This window comes from Phyllostomus hastatus, unplaced genomic scaffold (genome assembly GCF_019186645.2).
Source record: "Phyllostomus hastatus isolate PE091 unplaced genomic scaffold, TTU_PhHast_1.1 phas_contig_57, whole genome shotgun sequence".
Classification (NCBI taxonomy): domain Eukaryota; kingdom Metazoa; phylum Chordata; class Mammalia; order Chiroptera; family Phyllostomidae; genus Phyllostomus; species Phyllostomus hastatus.
The window spans coordinates 4268662-4284253 of record NW_025333912.1 but is presented as its reverse complement, the minus strand read 5'-3'; the positions used below and the strand labels follow the sequence as shown (position 1 = coordinate 4284253).

General features: G+C 36.6%; 1 protein-coding gene across 1 annotated transcript; it reads right to left on the bottom strand.

The window, feature by feature from the left end:
• Nucleotides 1-2996: 2996 nt before the first annotated feature.
• Nucleotides 2997-4289, bottom strand: LOC123824452 (60S ribosomal protein L4-like). The gene is given in 1 exon segment (XM_045847593.1): nucleotides 2997-4289. A coding segment is annotated over 1 exon segment (1260 nt). The 5' UTR covers nucleotides 4257-4289.
• Nucleotides 4290-15592: the final 11303 nt, after the last annotated feature.

The window sequence follows — 15592 nt, the reverse complement described above, 5'->3', positions numbered from 1 at the left end:
GAGTGCTAGAAGGACTCTTTTCACCTAGACATAATCTTTCTGGCTCTTGAGTTGACTCTCATGTGGCAATAGAACTTTACTGAATAAATCTCTTTCTCTGTGTCTGGTTCTGTTATGAGTTATAGCCAAGTCTGAATTTGTTCTGGTTTTGATTTGTGTTTACCTGCTGGTGGTAGCAACATGAAATCTGGTATTTTGTTTGTTTATGATATGGTCATTTGATGTATGTTAGATGGCAGTCAGACGGACACAGGGAATCTTGTTACAGTAGGGTAGCAGAAGGCAGAGGATCTAACTATCTCCTTATGTTTTTTTTTTGATTGTTTGTTCTCGCACTCTGTTTTATTTATCTTGCCTGTAGGTCATTATGAATTAAATAACTGAAAATGTATTGATTTATTGGTCATAAAAGCCTGTCATTTATATGTAATCAGAAGTATCACCATCAAGAGGGAGAAAATCTATACAATGAAAGAAAAAAATTAAATAAAAAGAAAAAAATGGAAATTCTTTTCAGTGTATGGTAAATAATTTGGCCTTGCCCAAAGAGAGGTCTGGCCTTTGCCCTTGACTTCTGGGAGCTAATCTATATCATACCTGATAGGACTGTCTTTGTTTAGGGTAGGGATTGGCCATTAGAGAAAGACCAACTATGTGATCAACCAGGAGATGAATTGAGCCATGTGGGCAATCAATCAATCAGTCAGTCGGTCAGTCAGTGAGTCAGTTATGCCTAGGTGATGAAGTCCCAATAAAATCCCTGGACCTGGTTGGTGATAATCTACGAATATTGTCACATCTTGATGCTGGGACGGAAACAACATCCTTACTGATGGGAGAAGACAATGGAAGCTTTGTGTTTGGAACTCTGCCAGATTTTGCTTTATGTGTTTCTTCCATTGGCTAATTTCGACCTGTAAGCTTTCCCCGTAATAAACTGTAACTGAATATAACAGTTTTCTATGAAATCTGTGAGTCTTTCTAGCAAACTTTTGAAACAGGGTGGTTTTGGGAACCCCAAATTCACAGTTAGTATCAGAGTTGAGAGCAGTGTTATGGAGGACTGCATACCCTCTAAACATGACAGTTGGCTCTCAACTTTGCAGTTTGGCTAACTCCAGGCAAATGCATTTAAAACAAAGAATAGAGGACTTTAATATGGCTTAATTTGGTTTATATAACAACTATATAAATGAGACTGAATGTGTGCTAGAATGAAAATCCAAATACAGTAGGACTTATTCTCCGTGACTTGAATGGAGTTTAGTAATCTCCTGAGAAATCTAAGGTGTTCTGGAAGCATGACTTTTTCTTTCTCCTTTCTCAAAGGAAAATAGAAAAGTCCACAAAAATATGCAAATGAACAAAGTCAAGATGTGAGAGAACACTCCATGTGATCTACGTATGAACAAGGTGTTAATAAATCCTAAAGTTGTGTCCCCAGATTGATCCATAATCTACCTGAACAAGTATTTAAAAACACAGTCTATGCCCTGGCTGGTGTGGCTCAGTGGATTGAATGCCAGCCTGTGAACCAAAGGGTTGCTGGTTCAGTTCCTAGTCAGGGCACATGCCTGGGTTCATGCCTGGGTTTCAGGCCAGGTCAGACCCCCAGTAGCGGGTGTGTGAGAGGCAACCACACAGTGATGTTTCTCTCCCTATCATTCCCTTCCCCTCTTTCTAAATAAATAAATAAATAAGTGAATGAATAAAAATATAAAAAAAAAATTAAAACACTGTCCATAATGGCACAGGGACAGGTCCAGTTATAAAGTTCTTCAGAAATCCCTAGTTTGCCCAAGATTTAGGTAATATTCTTCTATTGTGTGAGTGTGAAATATTTTCTGAGCAAATATAATAAATAAAGAGTAATAAATTAGACTATAAATTATCTTAAGTTTAACAGAGCTCCTGTTTTAATTGGCTTACAAAGTTTAACAATTACCTATATGACAAGTTCATATCTTGTCCTCTCTGAAAAAAATCTTAAATATTGTCCTTTTCAAATTTCAAGCTCAAATTAAAAATAATAAAGACAAGCCCTGGCTGGCATAGCTCAGTGGATTGAGCGCGAGCTGCGAACCAAAGCATTGCAGGTTCGATTCCCAGTCAGGGCACATGCCTGGGTTGCAGGCCACAGCCCCCAGCAAGCGCACATTGATGCTTCTCTTTCTCTCTCTTTCTCCCTCCCTTCCCTCTCTAAAAATAAATAAAATTTTAAAAATTTTTAAAAAGACAAAAAAACTGTTATAAAGTAATATGTCCGTTCAAGTGACTTTTTTAAGTTTTTTAAAAAATATATTCATTCTTAGAGAGAGGGGAAGGGAGGGAGAAAGAAAGGGAGAGACATCAATGTGTAATTCACTCTCACACAATCCCTGATGGGGGACCAGCCCACAACCCAGGCATGTGCCCTAACTGGGAATTGAAACCATAATTGAAAATAGCAAACTTTCACTTTGCTGGATGATGCCCAGCCAGCTGAGCTGCACAGGTCAGTGATGTTCAGACGTCTTTTATACCTACACTTTATTTTTGAGTTCTAGACAGCAGTGGACAACAACAAAGTTCTCTTTCACCTGATAAAAGGAGATAATGCTAGTTATAATTAAATGTTTGACATTCTTCAGAAATTTAATTATTTCAATATTACTTGAAAGTTCTCTTGTATCTAAAGCTCAAAATTTGAGAAGCAATGCTAAATAAAAAAGGAAAGCTCAACTTCTATAAGTTAATTATATACAATCAAAACGATATAAATTATTGATATGAATATGTTTTAATAATTATGTACTTTTTAGGTTGGCTAGAAATATTCTCTTGTTCATTTACAAAGACAGTGTATTAGTTTCCTATTGTTGCTGTGACATATAGCCACAAATTTAGTGGCTTAAAACAACATAAATTTATTATCTTTTTTTCACTGCCTTTGACATGTTTATTCAAAACTAGGCGTCCATAGTGACTTGACCATTATAGAATAAACAAATATAAGTTTATGCCACAGGCTTCTTTTCTTCTGCAGGCTTCTTCTCAGCTGCTAGTTTCTTGGTAGCTGCAGCCTTTTTTCCCACCACAGGCTTCTCCTGCTTCTTAATGCCAACAACCTTCTTTCCTTTCTTTCCTACCACAGGCTTCTTGCCTGGAACCCCCTTCTCATCTGATTTGGCTTTTAGTGCCACTGCTGCTCTATCCACCTGGAGCTTGCGATTCCTGGCCTGGTGAAGAATAGTGTTCTGGCACATGGTCTTTGCATATGGATTTAACTTCAACATGATTCTCAGGTTTTTCAGTGGATTCTTCTTCAGGACTCTGCAATGAATCTTCTTGCATGGTGCTCGGAGGGCTCTTTGGATCTCTGGACTTTTTAAAATTCTGCTAAGGTCTGTATTGAGCATCTTGTGCATGGGAAGGTTGTAGTTACTCTTGAGGGAGGCTGCTTTATGCCAAGTGCCATACGGATCATCTAACTTGCGGAAAGCACTTTCAGTCCAAATGCAGAAATTGCCCACATGCCCACCAGGAGCAAGTTTCAAAACGTTCAGTTTGCTTACATTAAACAGAGTAATTCCAGGAATGTTTCTGAAGGCTTTGTTGATACCATTGTCCTCATTGCAAATGATGCAGAGTCCCCTGCGCTTGATATGATGACGGTTTCTCCTTTTGCCCTTGCCAGCTCTCATTCCCTGAGAGGCATAGACCTTTTTGATATCATTCCAGGCCTTAAGCTTCTTAAGAAGCAGAACAGCCTCTTTGGTTTTCTTGTAGCTTTCAACTTTATCTTCAACCACCAAAGGAAGTTCAGGAACTTCCTCAATACGATGACCTTTAGACATGACCAGTGCCGGTAAGGCCGAGGCAGCTAGGGCAGAGCAGATGGCGTATTGGTTCTGTGGTTTCTGTGTTGTGTTCACTCTGCGGTGCCAACAGCACCAGGTTTTGGTTGGTGCAAACATGCGGCCCCCACGACACATATTTCCAAAAGCACCCTGGCCAGAACGGTGAGTTCCACCACCTTGAACTCTGGGAATTCAAGCCACAGCTCTACCAGTACCCCAAGACTCAGCACTGGTTTGATGTCCTGCTAATTCACTGACAGTATGGGGCTGTCTATTGTTTTTGCGCAAGTTGGTGTGAACAAAGTTCACGATATCTGGTCGAATGGGAGCCTTGAACACAGCAGGCAAAGTGACATTTTTGCCAGATGATTTCCCCTTTTCGGAGTACACTGATATCAGTGGACGAGCACACGCCATGGTGTGGAGAGGAGAGAGCACACTCCTATCAGCCCGGCGGCTCGCACAGGAAAAGGCATAAATTTATTATCTTATAGTTCTAGATATCAGAAGTCCAAAATGGGCCTCCAGTTTCCAGGGATCTGTGAGTGTAAAAACTTTCTCCTTCATGACAGTCATTTCCGTGTGTGCATGTCTTACCATAACTCATTAAAACAAATCCTGAGTACATTTTAAAACAAGCACATCCTTCCTAAAATAAAACAATATGAAGTTAGAAGAATCCTATAGAATGTAAGCTGGATGAGAGCAGAGGCTTTATTTGTTTGTTCACTGCTTGAGGTAGGATGCTTCTGAAACAAACAAACAAACAAACAAACAAACCTATGTGACATTTACACATCAGGTGGGTGGTAGACTGAATAAACCTCATATCAATGTCTGAAAAGATGGTAAGCCATGACGTGCAGTGGCAAAACATTTCGAAAAGCTGTTGCCCATGATTACTTGAGAAGCAGACCATGTGTCCACTGAGCCCTGGGGGAAGAGAGTAGAAAATAGAAACTTAATAGATGTTATTTTTAGCAGTGTGTGGCAAGATATTATAAGAAAGAGAGGAGATCAGGAAAGAATTCCCTTATGGGTTTGTAAGAAGCAACAGGAAAGAAAATAGAACCTAAAATTCGGGGTCTTGTAGATAAAAAATTTTGACTGCTTCTAAATCTCAATTGTAAGAAATTAGCTAAGAAAGGCTTTGAGCTTTTCATTTTCCTCTTTCTTTTTCCCCTTCCCTTTTCCTTTCTCTTCTTTTTTTCTTTATCTCCCTTCCTGATTTATTCCATCTCAAAGTCATTGGGTAGAGATGAGAAACTAAGTGTCAACATAGTGTTACCTGGAGAGGGGCCCAGTGAGAACTGTGTCTTCAATTCTTTCTTGTTCTGAATGAGAATGTATTTCACAGTTTTCTTGCTTTTGTTTCATTTCTATATGAAACAAAATATATCTGGCACATTATTTGTTTTTTTAGTTCATAGGTCACTAGATCCTAAAGAGCCACATCCGAATGTGGTGAACAAAACTGGGCAGCGCCTAGAGAGCTTGGACTTTGAGGTGGATGTATTTACTGGGCGGAAGTTTGGGTGGTCCTGTTTGGAGATTGGATGAGTAATATCTATATAAAAGAAAAATAGTAAACGCAATGTTTGGTAACTAAAAGAGCTTACTGTGCCACAGGCTTGCTAAATAGTCACCAATCTCTTTTTTCTTTCATTGAATCACGAGAAAATCACATATCCCAGTTTTATTTGGTTGGAACCACTTGTCTGGATTCTGGCCAATTGTAAATGGGTAGAAGTTGCATCCTGTTTCTGAAACTTTCTCCTTCTTTCTCTTGACCTCTTGAATGCAGGCAGGATCCAGTCCAGGACTCTGAGAAGACCCTGGAACAAGGACTGGTAAACTATGACCCATGGGTGCAGTCTAGCCCACCATATGTTTTTGTAAAAAAGTGAATGGGAACACAACCACACTCATTCATTTACGTATTATCTATGGCTCTTTTCATACCACAATGGTAGCATTGAGTAGTTGTGACAATATGTTCCACAAAGCCTAAAATATTTGCTATCTGTGTCTTTACAGAAAATGTTTTCAGATCTCTCCCCAAGAAGGTAGTGCCACCACAAGTTAATAGGAGACAGAATCCTTGAATTGAAGTATGAAAGGCTGACTACTTAACACCCAATTCAATCTGTGATATGAATGGAAGTTAAAACTTAATCTTGTTAAGACATTCAGATATTTGAGTTATTTGTTTGTAGCTAGTTATCTTATTATTAAAACACTGCTCTTTCCAGTATTTGGAACAATGTCTAGTTCATGGCAGGAACTAAACAATTATTTGTCTATAAAACTAGTATATTCATAGTATATAATCATTGTTAAGAGTTTGATGTATATATTTGTAAACTTTGTATGTATATGCTTACATACATATATCAGGCAACTTGGCATAGTAGGTTAAGAAGATGGATTCTATAGCCAGATGGCCAGGGTTCAAATTCCAGCTTTTTGTCTATGAGATCTTTGGCAAGTTAATCTCCTTGTTCTCCATTTTGCTCATCTGCAAATACTGGTAGTGTTATTATAGACTTACCTCATAGGGTCATTGTGAAGATTAAATAGAATAATTTATGTACACAGCTCAAGGCAGTGTCTTACCAATGGTAGGTGTTTGCTATTACTGTATTAGTAATAATAATAGTACTACTTAATATCATTTTTCTTTTCCCACTGAAATGGAAATCCTAATAAATATGCAATATATTTTTCCCACTAAATATAGCTTAGACATTTTCCCACGTCAGCACCTGTAATCTCATTTCTTTTTTTATTGTATTTTTTCTATTACCGTTTATCTAAATTAATCTCATTTTAAAAAATAATGGCATAGGCCCTGGCCAGGTACTCAGTTGGTTAGAATGCAGTCCTGATATGCTAAGGTTGTGGTTTCGATCCCTGGTCAGAGCACATAGAAGAATCAACCAATGAATGCATCAATAAGTGGAACAATAAATAGATATTTCTTCCTTTCTCTTTCTCTCCTTTCCTCTCTCTCTCTCTCTAAAATAAATAAATAATTAAAAAGCAATCTCCATTGACAGACATAGAATTGTATATTGTGTTTAGCTATCAACAACAACTATACAAGGAACATCCTTGCATATTTGTTATAAATATTGTGTCAGTATTACTAAAGAATAAATTCCTAGAATAGGAATTGCCATGTCAAAATTATGTATGTTTAAAATTTTGATAGATATTCTAAACTTGTCCTCCAATAAAATGGTATCATTTATACTCTCACCATCCATTATTGAGAGTATTCGATTTACAACTCTTGAAAATAGTAAACATTATCTATCATTAAACTTTGCAAAACAGGTAGATGAAAGATTGTATCTTATTTTAACGTGCATTTCTTGTATTATTGGAGATGCTGACCTTTTCATAGGTATGAGGATTAGAATAAAAGGAATCACCCCTGGCTTGTGTGGCTCAGTAGACTGAGTGCCAGTCTTTGAACCAAAGGGTTGCTAGTTTGATTCCCAGTCTAGGGCACATGGCTGGGTTGTAGGCCAGGTCCCCAGCAGGAGATGCATGAGAGGCAACCACACATTGATGTTTCTCTCTCTCTCTTTCTCCTTCCCTTCCCTTCTCTCTAAAAATAAATAAGTATTTTTAAAAAAATCATCTCTCAGCCCTGGCTGGCGTAGCTCAGTGGATTGAGCGCAGGCTGCAAACCAAAGTGTTGCAAGTTCGATTCCCAGTCAGGGTACATGCCTGGGTTGTGGGCCATGACCCCCAGCAACCCCACATTGATGTTTCTCTCTCTCTCTTTCTCCCTCCCTTCCCTCTCTAAAAATAAATAAAATAAAATCTTTTAAAAAAATGCCTTTATAAAAAAATCATCTCTCTTTTCATCTATTTTGGTTAGACTCATTGAGAACATAGGAAGCCACAATTCCTTCAGTTTTTGAGCAAACGAACCAAGGGAGACTCAGCTGATACTTAGGAAAGATTGTTAACCCTTCTACCATAGCAAAGCTAACATTCATTCCTGTGATACAATGTTTTTTAGATGATAGTTTTGCATTATCTCAAGGTATTTCCATAAAAAAATATCATATCAAATCAATGACACTGAAATCACTATAATAAATAACATATAGTGAGCTTGGAAAATCACACCTAATTCGGCATTCATACTACATTCATTTGTTGATGGACATTTCACTTATTTCCACTTTTTAGCTATTATGAATAATGTTACTGTAAACATTTGTGTACAAGTTTCTGTGTAGACATATGTTTTCATTTCTTTTGAATATATATACCTAGGAGTAGAATTGCTGAGCCACAAATTAATTCTATGTTGAACTTTTTGAGGAACTGTTGAATGGTTTAACAGCAGGTGCACAATTTTACATTCCCAACAACTGTGTATGAGGGTTCCATTATTTCCACATCTTCAACAATACTTGTTATTTTCCATTTTCTAAATTATAGCTATCTATATTATATGTAGTGGTATTTCATTGCAGTTTTTATTTGCTATTTTTTTAAATTTATTAAAACTAACTTTCTCCTGCAAAGAATCATATGTGTGGTACTTTTTATATAAATGTAGGGTAAATGGACAATCACCGCTATGGTTAAAATGTAGTAGAAAAACTTGTGATTTCATTAAGACTGTGTATTAGTCAGGATAGGCCAAATTATTCTGTAGTAACTGATAACTCCAAAATTTCGGTGGATTAAAACACTAATGACTTATTCCTTGCTCACAGTACATGCCTACTGTGTGTTTGCAAGGGAAGGAGCTCTACTTGTCATGGTCACTCAGGCTCTTGGGCTAATGGAGCAGCCACCATGTTCAAAGGTGCTGAACTGTGTACTAGAGGAAAACAGGACTTTGGGCTATTTCACACTGTTAATATATATATTCTGTTATATGTTCTCTTATAGATGACATTTGTCACTTCCAATCACAACTCACTGGCTGATACTAGTCACATGACCTTATTCAACCACAGGGAACACTATTATGTGTCCAGAAGGTTGTGAGTTCAAAATATTTTGTGAATAGCACTCACAAATACCAGAGTCTGACCTTTGGTCATAAAATACTTGACACACTGTCCTTTCTGCAGTTAAAGCACACTCACAGTTCTAGGGAGGCAAAACAAAAGTGTCATGTAGTCATAGTATCAAGTTCAAAACCCAGGATTTCTGGATGTTACACAGTAGTCTCTACACATCAGGGAAGCTATAGGGACAACTTTACAGCGTGTTAATTTTTTTTATTTTAATTTTTAAAATACATTTTATTGATTATGCTATTACAGTTGTCCCATTTTCCCTTCTTCATTCCCCTCCACCCTGCACACCCTCTCCCACGCACATTCCCCTCCTTTACTTCATGTCCATGTGTCATACTTATAAGTTCTTTAGCTACTACATTTCCCATACTATTCTTACCCTCCCCCTGTCTATTTTCTACCTACCATCTATGCTACTTATTCTCTGTACTTTTTCCAATCTCTCCTCCTCCCACTCCCCTGTTCCTATCCCTCCATGTGTTCTCCATTTCTGTGGTTCTGTTTCTGTTCTAGTTGTTTGCTTACTTTGTTTTTGTTTTTGTTTTAGGTGTGGTTGTTAATAACTGTAAGTTTGCTGTCATTTTACTGTACAGATTTTTTAATCTTCTTTTTCTTAGATAAGTCCCTTTAACATTTCATAAAATAAGGGCTTGGTGATGATGAACTCCTTTAACTTGATCTTATCTGAAAAGCACTTTATCTGCCCTTCCTTTTTAAATGATAGCTTTGCTGGATAGAGTAATCTTGGATGTAGGTCCTTGCCTTTCATGGCCTGGAGTACTTCTTTCCAGCCCCTTCTTGCCTGTAAGGTCTCTTTTGAGAAATCAGCTGACAGTCTGATGGGAACTCCTTTGTAGGTGACTGTCCCCTTATCTCTGGCTGCTTGTAGGATTCTCTCCTTATCTTTAACCTTGGGTAATGTAATTATGGTGTGTCTTGGTGTGTTCCTCCTTGGGTCCAGCTTCTTTGGGACTCTCTTCCTCGAAGTCTATTTCCTTTGCCAGATTGGCAAAGCTCTCCTTCATTATTTTTTCAAATAACTTTTCCACTTGTTGCTCTTCCTCTTCTTTTTCTGGTGCCCCTATAATTCAGATGTTGGAACCTTCAAAGGTGTCCTGGAGGTTCCTAAGTCTCTCCTCATTTTTTTGAATTCTTGTTGCTTCATTCTTTTCTGTTTTGTTGTTTCTTTCTTCCTTCTGGTCCACTCCATTGATTCGAGTCCCAGTTTCCTTCCCATCACTATTGGTTCCCTGTGCATTTTCCTTTATTTCACTTAGTGTAGCCTTCATTTGTTCATCTAATTTCCAACCAAATTCAACCAATTCTGTGAGTATCCTGATCACCAGTGCTTTGAACTGTGCATCTGGTAGGCTGGCTATCTCTTGGTTGCTTAGTTGTGTTTTTTCTGGAGCTTTGATCTGTCCTTTTGTATGGGCCATTTTTTTGGTCTTGACATGCCTGTTATGTAGTAAGGAGCAGAGCCTTAGGTGTTCAACTGGGCGGGGCAACCCAGTTGCTGGGTTGTGACACTGTATGTGGGGGAGGGGTCGGAGAGGGAACAATTGGGCTTGCTCTGCTCTATGATGGATTTCAGTCACTTCTGCTGCTTACCCCAAGCAAACTGGGCCCTTCTGGTGCTGGTTCCCGGGTGGGTGGGTTTGTGTATGTTTTGGGACCCTGTGGGTCTCTCCAACAAACTCTCCTATGAGGCTGGGAGTCTCTCCTGGCACCTCAACCCCCACAGGTGTTTTCAATCCGTGTTTTAAGGCTTTATTTCCCCACACTGGAGCCCTGGGTCGCTAGGTATGTCTTGCTCCCCATTTTCACCTGGTTTATCTGCGTGTGAATGTGGGACCACCAGGTTCGTCAGCCAGCTTGCGTGCCAGTACCCCTGTACAATCCACCACCTCGCTGGGTCCACCCACTGCCGCCTTGTGTGCTTGGGTCTGTCAGCTGCTGCCTGTGTGCCCGAGGTCTGCCAGCCACCGCTTTTTTTGCTGAGACCCCTCTCCACCTGACCACCAGACTCTGCCCCTCCTACTGATCTGAATGAATATGCCCACTTTAACTCCTTGATTGTCGGACTTTCATATAGTTCAATTTTCTGTCAGTATTGGTTGTTTTTTTCTTCTAAATTTTTGTTCTTATTTTGGTTGTGCAAGGAGGCACAGTGTGTCTACCTATGTCTCCATCTTGACCGGAAGTCTAGTTGGATTCAGCGTGTTTAGATATGGGGCTTTTTTTATTTAGAGATGTATGAACTAAAGAGACCAATGAACTAAAAAAAGGTAAGTCCTACTTTGGTGCCATTTTTCACTTTGTGAAATTTACTGACCCAAAGGTTATGCCTAAGAGGATGAGAAACTGAACAGAAAGCAGTGACAAAGATAGATGCTAAACAAAGACAAAAGCTGGAATTCAACTGAAAAGTATCATTTTTTTCAAGCACATGTACATCACTTAGCAAGATTTACCACATGAGAGGCTGTAATGAATTCTCAACAAATTACAAAGCACTGAAATCATATGGAATATCTTCTCTGGCCACAGTGAAATTAAACTAGACATTAATAACAAAAAGACAGAAAATTTCCATACATTTTGGAATTAAGGGATAAACTTATAAATAATCCATGATAAAGAAGCAATTACAGTAAATATTAGAAAATATTTTGAATTAAATAAGAATGAAAACATCAACACAGAATGTAAAATTTTGTAGGATGAAGCTGAAGCTGTTTCAAGTGAAATACTTAATTTTAAAAATATGTTAATTAGAAAAAAGGAAAGTTAAAAATCCATTATCTCAACATTAATCTCAAGAAGCTAGGGAAAACAGAGCAAACTAAACCCAAAGGAAGCAGAAGGAAGGGAATAGAACAAAAGCAGAAATAAAATACAATTAAACCTACAATAGAGAGAATCAGGAAATCCAAAAGTTGATTTTTGAAATGATGAATAAAATTAATACACCTTTGATGAGACCATTCAATAAAATAGAGAAGGTACAAACAAGTAGTATTAGAAATAAAAAGGGGGCCTGTCATTGATTCTACTACAGACAGTAAGAGATAAAATTCAGGGTGTGGCAAAAGTAGTTTTACAGTTGTTTGTATGGAAAATAATACAATAATTAATCAATAATAATACAAGAAGCTCTGGGGGGATGGAAGGATTGAGCAAATAAGGAAAAACGCAAAAAAAAAAGAAACTGAAAAAAAGGAATAAACTCTGTGCTTAGAGTACTCACGACTGTAAAAAGTACTCACGATCTTTGCCCACCCTTTATTTGTGTGCTTTACTCTATACTTGATATGTAATAGTTTCAGAATAACAATACTAACATTATTATTAATATTAAACTCATTTAAGATTGTGTTTTTTGTCCTGAGAATATATTTCTAATGGGTAGAGAAGGCAGGAGAAATGCTAATTATTATAATCTGTAACACTGTCCTTGAAATAACTCTTCACTAATGGATAAACCATTGATTTCATATACACTTTGCATTGAACTGTTTTTTTTTTTAAGCTGAAAAATAAGATGTATTACTCTCACTATGTTCCAACTTTGTAGAGCAATTTTATGAGATCTAGAGACTTAGATTAAATATTTTGTTTGATAATTTCTACTTAATAAATACTCTGATAAATTCACTTATTCTTTTCCACTGAATAGGATATTTTCCTTTCGATTTTCAGAAAAATTTACTTTGACTTCAGTCAGTATTTTAACAAAGTTTTATTTATTTATTTATCTGTCGGTTTGTTGTAGAGAGAGAAAGAGAGGGGAAGGGAGACAGCAAGAGAGAGAAACATTGATTTGTTGGTTCACTTACTTGCATTCATTGGCTGATTTTTGTATGTGCCTTGACCAGTGATCGAACCTACAACCTTAGTTTTTCAGGATGACATTCTACCAACTGAGCTACCTGTCCAGGACTGGAACATCATTTTTTTATGTGACAGAACAAATGACAGGTGAATAATGATTATTCAGACTTGAAATATAGTGGACAGTTTCTCAAAAAATGAGTAAGAGAAACTAACACTTAAAGAAAACAACTGATAACATTTGTTGTCGATGATCAAATTCAAGCTTTCACACTAAATTTAGCATTTTGAAAAATTTGTATTTATCACTGTGCATTTGACAGTTTTCAAATACTTAAAGACGTCTTCTGATGAATCTATGAAAATAATGAATAAGATTTTTATATATTGTATAATGAAATGTGTCAACATTTAGTTCTGTATAACTCCGTGAATCAATGTTTTCTAAATGAATAAGCCATGATGTTACAGAATTATGCATGGGTAAAATGTCTATCTAAAGTACAAGATAGATCAATGGATTTTTAATGTAATACAGCACAAAAAGTTCATTGAAATGATTTCAAGTTCCACATTTCCATTAAGAAACTACCACTTGTCGAGTTTGGTTGGCTATCAAAGAAAATATTCACAATTATCTGAAAAAAAAAAAGCACTATTAAAACAGTCCTTCCCCCTTCCCAATTATATCTCTGTATGAGGCTGGATTTTCTTTACATAAACAAATTATAACAAATACGGCAGCAATTGAATGATGTAGATACAACTGTCCTGCTGTCTTTTATCAAGCCAGGCATTAAAAAAATTAAGACATTTGCAAAAACAAAAAACACTGCTATTCTTCTAAGTTTTTTTTTTTGTATTTGGAAAACATTGTCATTTTTCATACAAATATGTTATTTATGCACATCAAGGGCTTATTATTTTTTTAACAAATAATACATGTTTAAAATTTTTTTCTCAGTTTTGCCCTGGCTGGGTGGTTCAGTTGGTTGGAAGAACCCTTATACCACAGGGTTGTGGATTCCATCCTGGTTGTAAGGGAGACAACCAATCCCTTCCTCTCTCTCTAAACTCAGTAAACGTATTTTTGGGTGAGGACTAAAACTATTTTTTTTTCAGTTTTAATTTCTAATATGTTAAATATCAACAGAAATAACACAAAACAAAAGCTCTTTGGGGTCTTCAGTAATTTTTAAAAGTTTAAAGGAGTCTTGGGACCAAAATGTTTAGGCAATGCTGTTCCAGCTGATTCCAACTTACCCTTTGGATTTCAGTTTAGAGTTTATTTTGGGGGGAGCTTTTCATGGCCATCCTGTTTGGATGTGAGTGTCCTACATGCTACATTAATAATACCTTACTTATTATCAGCATCTCTTCTCAAGACTATTATATTTTATTTTTATGTAACAATTTTATTGAGATACAATGAACACATCATACATTTCAGCTATATAAAATACACAATTTGTAGTTTTTTTTGTTATATTCACAGAGTTGTGCAACCATCATCACAATCTATTTTACAGCATTTCATCACCATAAGAAAACCTGTGCCTCTTAGTAGTCGCTCCAATTTTCTCCTAAACCCCCCAGCCCTAGCAGAAAGCTGGAGCAGTAGCCTACTCATCCATTTTCTGTCTCTATAATAGATTTGCCTGTTCTGGACATATCATATGAATGGAAGGATACTTTATGACTGGCTCTTTTCACTTAGCATGTTATCTAGTTTTATCCACATTGTATGGATAAATAAAATTCTTTTCTTTTCATAAAAAGAAAATTCTTTTCTTTTTATGGCCTAATGATATTCCATTGTTTGGATCTACCAGTTTTATTTTTCCATTAGTCAGTTGATGGACATTTGGGGTTTTTTTCCCACCCTTTTTCTACTGTAAATAATGCTGTTGTGAATATTTTAGTACATTTTTGAGTGGACATACATTGTTAATTCTCTCAGGTGTGTATCTAGGAGTAGAATTGTTAGGTCATACTAATTTTATGTTTAATGGTTTGAGGAACTGCCACACTAATTACTAAAGCATTTTATATTGTCACTAAGTAGTGTATGAGGTTTCTAATTTCTCCATACCTTTGTCAACACTTATTGTTATCAATTGTCCTTTCAATTATATATATCCTACCTAGTGGGATGTGAAGTGGTATCTCATTGTTGTTCTTATTTACATTTCCCTGATCGCTAATGATTTTGAGTATTTAAATGTCCATTTGTCATTTGTATCTCTTCTTTGAAGAAATAGTTATTTAGATTTTCTGTCAATTTTAAAATTGGATTTATCTTTTAATTATTAAATTGTAGTGGCTCTTTATGTATTCTGAATATTAGACCCTTATAGATATAGTTGCAAATATTTTCTCCATTTCTTTAGGTTGTCTATTCAATACAAAATACAAGGTTTTTAATTTTAATGATGTTCAATTTATTTTCATTTGGTTGCTTGTATCACATCTAAAAGCCATTCCCTAATCTAAGGTCAGAAAGAATTATGCCTTTGTTTTCTCCTAAGAGTTTATTGTTTTAGCTCTTACATTTACGCCTTTGATTCATTTTAAGCTCATGGCTCGTAAATTCCACGGGAGTGATCCAAATTCATTATTTTGCATGTAAATATACAGTTGTCCAGCAGCATATGTTAAAAGATTTCTTTCACCATTTAATTATGTTGGCATTCTTGTCGAAAATTGATGTTTACGGGCCTATTAATTTCTTTCTAATCTCTATTCTATTTCACTAGCCTGTATTTTTATCCTCTATGCTTACGCCAGTAGGGACGTTGTATGTTAAAGAAATATAAGGATCATTCTTTAATTCAAAGCAATGAATTCAAGGATCGGAATTAA